The sequence below is a fragment of the Anopheles stephensi genome, chromosome 2, assembly GCF_013141755.1.
Source record: "Anopheles stephensi strain Indian chromosome 2, UCI_ANSTEP_V1.0, whole genome shotgun sequence".
Lineage (NCBI taxonomy): Eukaryota > Metazoa > Arthropoda > Insecta > Diptera > Culicidae > Anopheles > Anopheles stephensi.
Window position 1 is genome coordinate 11487292 of NC_050202.1, and position 8075 is coordinate 11495366.

Here is an 8075-nt window from a genome sequence, read left to right on the forward strand (position 1 = left end):
CGGTGGTCAAAAGTGTCATTTTCGAAAGTATTTCGAATTTGACACAACGCGCTAAACAACAACAAATCGGGCTCGCTGCTGCTGCTGCTGATGACGGATGAAATCATCGTCGCTTTGCAAAGTCCTATTCGTTCGCTCAGTTCTTCCGGACGCGCACCAGTGAAACCGGCAAATCGATCATCCCTTATCGTGCTTCCGTGCTTGTGTCCATTCAGTTACATTGCCCCCCCCCAAAAAGCGAACAGTCGAACAGGGTTGAATTGCCTTTCACCAAAGTGCTTTTTTTCGCGAAACGGAGTGGCCGGTCCCTGACCTTCATTTTGCTCCACCTGTTTGTAGATCGGTGCTCTAGATCCGTTCGCACGGACCGTGACATCACGTACCTCGTAAGCGATAAAAGCGAGTGTGCCCAGCATACAGAAAAATGTCCGACAAAAAGCGACCCGTTTACGTGCAGTACGTCCTTGGCGGTCTATCGGGGTAAGTTTTGGGAGATGATCGAAAGAGAGACCCCCCTTTTTTTTGCTCCTTCAATTTTGCTTCTGTGTCCGAAGGCCGAACCGAAGTTTCAATGATCGACGTTCATTGATGGACACCAGTTTGGAAAATCGGTGGTGCGATGAGGTATGGGGCGCCGAGTAGAAGCGGAAGGTGACCTCGTTCGTGAGGGAATTGTTTTGCCGTTGCGTCAGTGAGTGAATGGCGACGACCATCCCAACTTACGCAGATGGTTTCCCGGTGATGCTGTTGCCTGTCTACCTTCCTTCCCCCTCATCAACCGCACCGCAGGTTGTTTTAAATTTAGACCTTGACGAAGGATAGATATGTCCTACTCTAGAGCTCCTCGGTGGCCGCCGACGACAACAAAACCGACCGTGCGAGAAAGTAGAGGGACACGTCGCCCGATATCCGGCGGTGCGGTGCGTGTTACGTACGGATGTACGCCGTTCCGTGCATCAAGACACCGGGTACGATCGCACCATCGATCATCGACGCTATTACGGGTGAACAGAGCTTTGAACAAGCATCAAGGTCACATTCGCGATCAGCTGACGCGTGTGCTTCGCCCGAAATAGGGCCTACCTGTGGGGTGGGTTTGTGTGGCTGGTGTACGAACAAATGTACCCACCATTTAAGGGGTGTGTAAGGGAGAGAAGGAATGCAGGGCAAGGGCAAAGGTTGCATAAAAATCTTATCAGTCGCGTGGCTTTGCTTGCTCCGGCCCCAGGCACGATATGATTAAACTGCATACACAACGCCACTGGCCCCATTAATCATAGGTAAGAGAGTAAAGCCTCCAGCCTTCTGCTATATACATAAAGCATGTATTTGAATGTTTTATGCGATTCTGTTGGTTTTTTTTTTCTTCCTTTGTTTGCTTCCTTCGACAGAAGAGGAGGGAGTAAGTAGTACATCATCCGTCATAGGACAGGCTTGCGTAATCGCGCGTTCTTCTCAATCGCTTGCCGAGCGCCACTTGGTAACGGATGGCAGAATATTATTTCCAGTGTGTAGATCGGTTTGGTAAACAGGTTCGTTAGCACCATATGCAAAGCGTATCGGTTTGGTGGTCAACAAATAAGAAGTTTCGTTACCAATTATCGACAGTCGTTAAATAATCGCAATGCCCCAAATGCAGGAGCGGCATGGGTGCGAAAATGGAGCATTTATATAATCCAAATTGTGTGCGTTTTTATGTACCCTTGACACTGGCCTTTCGTCGATGGATACACGCATTCGTGTGAATAATTAATTTACATCTAGCGGTCTAGGGTCTAGCGTTCGTCTAGCGTTCCATATTGTTCTTTTGTTTGATCAAAATTGCCCTCAAAACAATATTTTACCGAATCATGCGTTTTGAAGACAAAATCCGTTCCATTGATCAGTAATTGATCGCTGCTGTACCATATGAAGTCATAGCAAAACAAACAACGGCTCCGCTAGGAAGTGCTCTAGACCTAGGTTGATTAATGCGTTATAGAGAAGAAAAACAACGACTCGAACTAAGATTAAAAAATATTTTTATAATCAGCGGGAAGCTCAGAGAAGGTTTTGAATGAATGAAAACAACCAAGGAGTCAACGAGCTTAGAGTGAAGCAGAAGGGACTGTTTTGGAATGGACACACTAAACGCCCTGTAAACTCAATACATCTCTTCCACACAGCGAGTCCTTATATCATCTCATGAAGTCTCAATAGATAATCTATGAAAGCCTGAAGAAAGGGATACAGCTTGCCTATTTTTGGACCTGTTGAATGAACCTTCTAGTAAAATCAATTTCAAATCTAACGCGTCATCATTTTCCTCTCGTTGCAGTATCGGTGCAACATGCGTCGTCCAACCGCTGGATCTGGTGAAGACGCGCATGCAAATCTCGGGCATGGGCGGTGCGGCCAAGGAGTACAACAACACGTTCGACGCGATCGGTAAAATTGTGCGGCGCGAGGGTTTGCTGGCCATGTACAAGGGACTGAGTGCGGCCATCATGCGACAGGCAACCTACACAACGACCCGTCTCGGTGTGTACACGTCGCTCAATGATGCCTACAAACAGTGAGCCTCTCAAAACTTCCCATTTCTATCCACACTATGTGTTGCGTATCGCGATCGCGTACTAAACTGCTCTTCGCTCTCATTCCCACAGACAAACGAACAAAGCGCCGAATCTGCTTGCATCGATGGCGATGGGTATGACGGCCGGTGCGATCGGTTCGTTTGTGGGCAATCCGAGCGAGCTGATCCTGATCCGGATGACCGCCGACGGCCGATTACCGGTGGCCGAGCGGCGTAACTATACCGGCTTCTTCAATGCACTGTTCCGCATTGCCCGTGAAGAAGGTAGGACTGGATTGAGGGCACCAATGAGCGGAGGCGGATTTATTAAACGGTTTTTGTTTTTGGTCACTGGCACTCGGCAGGTGTCCTCTCACTCTGGCGAGGATGCGTTCCGACGATGGGACGTGCGATGGTGGTGAATGCGGCCCAGCTCGCTTCGTACTCGCAAGCCAAAGCATATCTGGTCAGCTCGGAACTGCTGAACGAAGGCATCGGACTACACTTTACCGCCAGTATGTTCTCGGGTCTGATCACTACGGCGGCCTCACTGCCAGTTGACATCGCCAAGACGAGGTAACATGGTCGCCAGGTAGCCCGCACCGCCATCTTATACTCATGCATGGCCCGTTTTTTTGTTGCAGAATTCAAAACATGAAGGTCGCGCCGGGCCAAACGCCCCCGTACAAGAGCACGATCGACGTCATTGTGAAAGTGATCCGGCACGAAGGTCTGTTTGCGCTGTGGAAGGGCTTCACCGCGTACTACGGCCGGCTCGGACCGCACACCGTGCTGACGTTCATCATTCTCGAGCAGCTGAACGGGCTCTACAACAAGCATATGGGCGTGGAGGGCAGCAAATCCGGCCTATAGGAAAAAAACAGGGGGGGCTCCCGCTCTTCGGCTGCTGTACGCATTTCTTTCGATGGCAATTTTATGTACATGTATGTGTTTTCCTGTTACTTCCTGTAGTGGTGGTGGATCCGCTGCTTTCACACGTCCCCTTTCTTTTCCTCGAAGCGAAAGCAAAAGCAATAACAGTATCACCCGGAACCGTGTATAATAAGCACCCCAGCAAATTTGTGCAACACTCACCTGTTTGCGAAACGACCTTAAAATAATCGCGCACACACACACACGCACGTATCCCTGGCTGGCATCCGTCCAACAATGCGGCGCCACGCTAGAGTAGCGTTTGTATTACACTTTTTGGCCGTATGCCAGCGACTTGAACTTGAGAAACCTCCCATAGGACAGATAGAATGTGAAATATGATGATGAAAGGTCCGACTGCGCTCTAAACGACGGACGGAGAGGAAACGAATTGTGACAATATGCGGGAATAGTGTTTTATAAAGAGTGGCGGGAAACCAAAACAGCAGCGTGTGGCGATCTTGCCCCCTGTTTTCAGGCGGGATACACTGCGTGATACCACGAACCGTTCGAAAAGGTGCTCGTAGAAACAGATTCGTACGTATATAATATATTTTTCTGTTGTTTTAGCTTTTGTTTTTTCTTCGCCGCTAGGAACTAGGAAAACATATGGGTAACACAAATAAAAAATACAAAAAAGTTGCACGCATAGCGAGAGCACGAATGAGAAGGCAACTGTTTCGGTCTCTGTGTGTTTGCGCTAGTGTTGGCCGTTCCGGACGTCGAACCTAACAATAAAGTCTCGATCCTTTTTTTGCATTTCCATTCCGATTCTGGTAAAAGACTCGAAAAGGCCCCCGCCAGACAAAAATTGTTAGGCTCTGTAGGATTTACGCCCAAATGTATGCAATCCGCAGTACACGTGGCGAGAGCTTCACAGTGTGCTTTCAGTATGGTCAAAAGTGGTTTGATAAAGTCGAATGAAATATTGCTTATTATTCGATTGAATCCCCCTCCCTCTATCCTGACCATTTATATCGGCTTACAGGAGCTACGTAATAATTTTTGGTCACGTTAGAAGTGACGGTAAAAGACTCGAGAAGGCCCCCCCTAGAATCTTTTGTGTGCAGCACTGTGGCCTGTCATTTTTATTGTACAGTGGGATTCTGTATGGTCAAAACCCATTTGATGTAAACATTGTGCATTGTTTCTAATACTGTTAATAGACAGCGAGTAGAACTTGATACAATACATTGTAACAAGTGGTTTGAGATTATGATATTCTTATGTTTCCTCCTTTGCTGAATATCAATGCAAGGTAACAAGTATTCATCGAATTACTGTTCCGTTACCGTCCGAGAACGCCGTGCATGTTTTAGGCCCGATTGTTCACCGCTAGTGCGACTGAAAACTAGTACGAAGCCCCTGTAACCCAAAATGAATGGTAGGGTTAGCGGAAAGGGGATTTTAATCAAATAATAACAATATTTTATTCGACTTTCTTCAACCAATTTTGACCACACTGAAAGCACTCTGAAAGCTCACTGTGAAGCTTCCGCAACGTGTACTGCGGATTGCATACCTTTAGGCGTATATCCTACAGCGCCTAACAAATTTTGTCAGGGGGGGGCCTTTTCGAGTCTTTTACCCACATCACTTCTTACAATGTATATTATTTTGGCGCGATTTCTTTCGTTTTAAGTTGAGCGTTTTAAGACCGATCGGTTCGAGATACGAGATAAGACTAAAACTATTTTATTACAATTACCGTTACCTTACAATTATGAATTTGTATTAGTGTTAGATTTAGCGCGTAGTGTGTAGCGTGTATCGTGTATCGTGTATCCTGTCGTGTATCATGCATCGTGTCGTGTATCGTGTCGTGTATCGTGAGGTACAGTACGGTGCACAAATGGATACGGCTGCCACAGTACTCCCCTCCTAGACTAGATTACCTTTTAGTGAAACCTCTCGGGAATTATCACTCGTCGTCCAGAACGAGTGACTCTAGTCGGGGATTTTATGACAGGAGTTGTGTCAGCTGGTACCGGGTTGTTTTGCTGGTCCTCTAGCGCGAATGCAGGTTTCAAACGGTCCACCGAAACGTTGACTGGTCGGCCTCGGATTTTCAGCGTGAAAAATTTTTCGGCTCGGCTAACCACCTCGAATGGTCCTTCGTATGGAGGTGATAAAGATGGTCGTACCGAATCATTCCGCACGAAAACATTTCTGCACGTCCGCAGGTTCTGGTGAACGAAAACGTTCCGATTTCCATGCCAAGCAGTCGGCTGGGGGCGAAGATCACGCATAGTCCTTCGAAGTTTGGCGACAAATTCAGCTTCGTTCGGGTTGGTCGGGTTGCTAACGAAAAACTCAGACGGTATTCGAAGCGTTGTACCATATACCATCTCGGCCGCCGACGCTTTTATGTCCTCCTTGTAGGCCGACCGCAGTCCCAGTAGGATCATCGGCAGGTGCTCGCTCCAGTGTTCAGTATCATGGCAAAGGATCGACGACTTAAGGGTTCTATGCCATCGTTCGATGATTCCATTCGATTGTGGATGGTACGCAGTCGTGCGCAGGTGGCTGGATCCGAGCAAACGAGTCAGTTCAGCGAACAGCGATGACTCGAATTGGCGTCCTTGGTCGGAAGTTATGAAGGAAGGAACACCAAATCGAGATATCCATCCAGATACCAGAGCTTCGGCAATTGTGATCGCGGTCATATCCGGTATGGGTAACGCTTCTGGCCAACGCGTGAATCTGTCGATGACCGTTAGACAGTAACGGTTACCTTTACTCGGGGGGAAGGGCCCAACGATGTCGATGTTGATATGTGAGAATCGACTATCCGGAGCCGAGTATCGGGATACAGGCGATTGGATGTGGCGTGTCACCTTCGAGCGTTGGCATTGCAGGCAGCTCCTAGCGAAAGCGATACTGTCCTTGCGGATGCTTGGCCAAACAAATCGCTCCGTCATTAATTTGGCCGTTGCACGCGTGCCAGGATGAGACAAATTATGCGTTGCCTGGAGCGCAGCTTGCCGGAACCGTTCCGTTATAAAGGGCCGAATGCGATCACCAGTGCAGTCACATAATAGTTGTTTGGTACTGCCTGGAATGGTAAAATACTTTAGTTTAAGCGAACTATTCAGTTTACCTTCTACGATATTTTGAAGGTCGTGGTCGTCTTTTTGGCTCTCTGCTAGGGCTTCATAATCCAGGAATGGCACTGACTTTACTGCATTGATGCGGGAGAGCAAGTCAGCCACGATGTTGTCCTTTCCCACAATGTGACGGATGTCCGTTGTGATCTGACCAATCACATCCAACTGGCGAGCTTGACGGTCCGAGGCTTTGTCACGCTTCTGGCGGAAGGCAAATGTGATGGGTTTGTGGTCGGTATAGATGTGACAGCTTCGTCCTTCGAGCATGTATTTGAAATGCCGCACCGCAAGGTATATTGCTGTCAGCTCGCGATCGTAGGTACTATACCGCAGTTGCGCCTTATCGAATTTCTTCGAATAAAATCCGAGTGGTTGAGGGTTTCCATCGACGATTTGATGCAGAACCGCCCCTGCGGCGATATCAGATGCATCGACCCAAAGGGATAGCTCTGCAGATTTGACGGGATGCGATAACAGCGTAGCATCGGCGAGTTGTTGCTTACAGCGCTCGAAACTTGCGGTTGTGGTGTCATTCCAGGTCAACGGGGATCGATCGTTGCGTTTGTTGCCAGTAATCATGGAAAGGAGTGGAATCTGGTGCTCGATCGCGTTTGGCATGAACCTTCGGTAAAAATTTAGCATAGCCAAAGACCTTTTTAATTCATTCACTGTCGCAGGACGCTTGTATTCTGCAATAGCTCGCACGCGGTCTGGCAAGGGACGGATACCATCAGCAGATACAGAGTGGCCAAGAAAATCAAGAGTATCACGGCCGAATTCGCACTTGGCAATATTTATCGCCAGATTATATTGTTTGAGCCTTTCAAACAATCGACGCAAGTGTTCACGATGTTCTTCGGGTGATGATGAAGCGATGAATAGATCGTCAATGTAGGGGAATATGAAATCCAACCCTCGCACAACCTCGTGGATTAAACGTTGAAATGTTTGCGCAGCGTTGCGCAGTCCAAAGGTCATGAACGAGAACTCGAACAATCCGAAGGGTGTCGTGATGGCAGTCTTAGCAATATCCTCGGGATGGATTCGCACCTGATGGAACGCCTTCTGCAAGTCAACTTTTGAAAAAATAGTTTTACCTTCTAGAATGGTAGAGAAGTCCTGCAGGTACGGTAAGGGATAGCGATCCGGGATGGTTTGAGCGTTGAGTGCGCGGTAGTCACCGCATGGTCGCCAGGACCCGTCCGCCTTTTTCACCATGTGAAGCGGGCTCGCCCAACTGCTGCTAGAAGGTCTGCATATCCCAAGCTTCATCAGATGTTCGAATTCGGATCTCGCAGCTTCAAGCTTGTCCGGGGAGAGCCGTCGTGGGCGTGCATAAACAGGCTGCCCAGTCGTTTCAATTCGATGGTAGACCGGTGCATCGCAGATTGTACCCGGTGGCGCGAGACGAGTGATGTTGGGAAATTCGGCTAACAACTCGGCGTAGGGTGAAACCGCCTGAAAAGTTTTAACCGAACACT

The 8075-nt window shown here is 48.3% G+C and overlaps 1 protein-coding gene across 1 annotated transcript; it reads left to right on the forward strand.

The window, feature by feature from the left end:
• The first annotated feature begins 53 nt into the window (after positions 1 to 53).
• On the forward strand, positions 54 to 4157 carry LOC118503986 (mitochondrial 2-oxoglutarate/malate carrier protein-like). Its single transcript, XM_036037933.1, has 5 exons — positions 54 to 480; positions 2318 to 2554; positions 2646 to 2839; positions 2920 to 3130; positions 3199 to 4157. The coding sequence occupies exons 1-5, from the start codon at positions 425 to 427 to the stop codon at positions 3425 to 3427; spliced, it is 927 nt and encodes a 308-aa protein (XP_035893826.1). The 5' UTR covers positions 54 to 424; the 3' UTR covers positions 3428 to 4157.
• The last annotated feature ends 3918 nt before the right edge of the window (positions 4158 to 8075 follow it).

Excerpts from the sequence above, each read along its gene's own strand:
- LOC118503986 (XM_036037933.1), top strand. The coding sequence starts at position 425 with ATGTCCGACAAAAAGCGACCCGTTTACGTGCAGTACGTCCTTGGCGGT. Across the intron at positions 2,555-2,645 it reads CTCAATGATGCCTACAAACA|ACAAACGAACAAAGCGCCGA; the intron begins GTGAGCCTCTCA and ends TCATTCCCACAG. Across the intron at positions 2,840-2,919 it reads CCGCATTGCCCGTGAAGAAG|GTGTCCTCTCACTCTGGCGA; the intron begins GTAGGACTGGAT and ends GGCACTCGGCAG.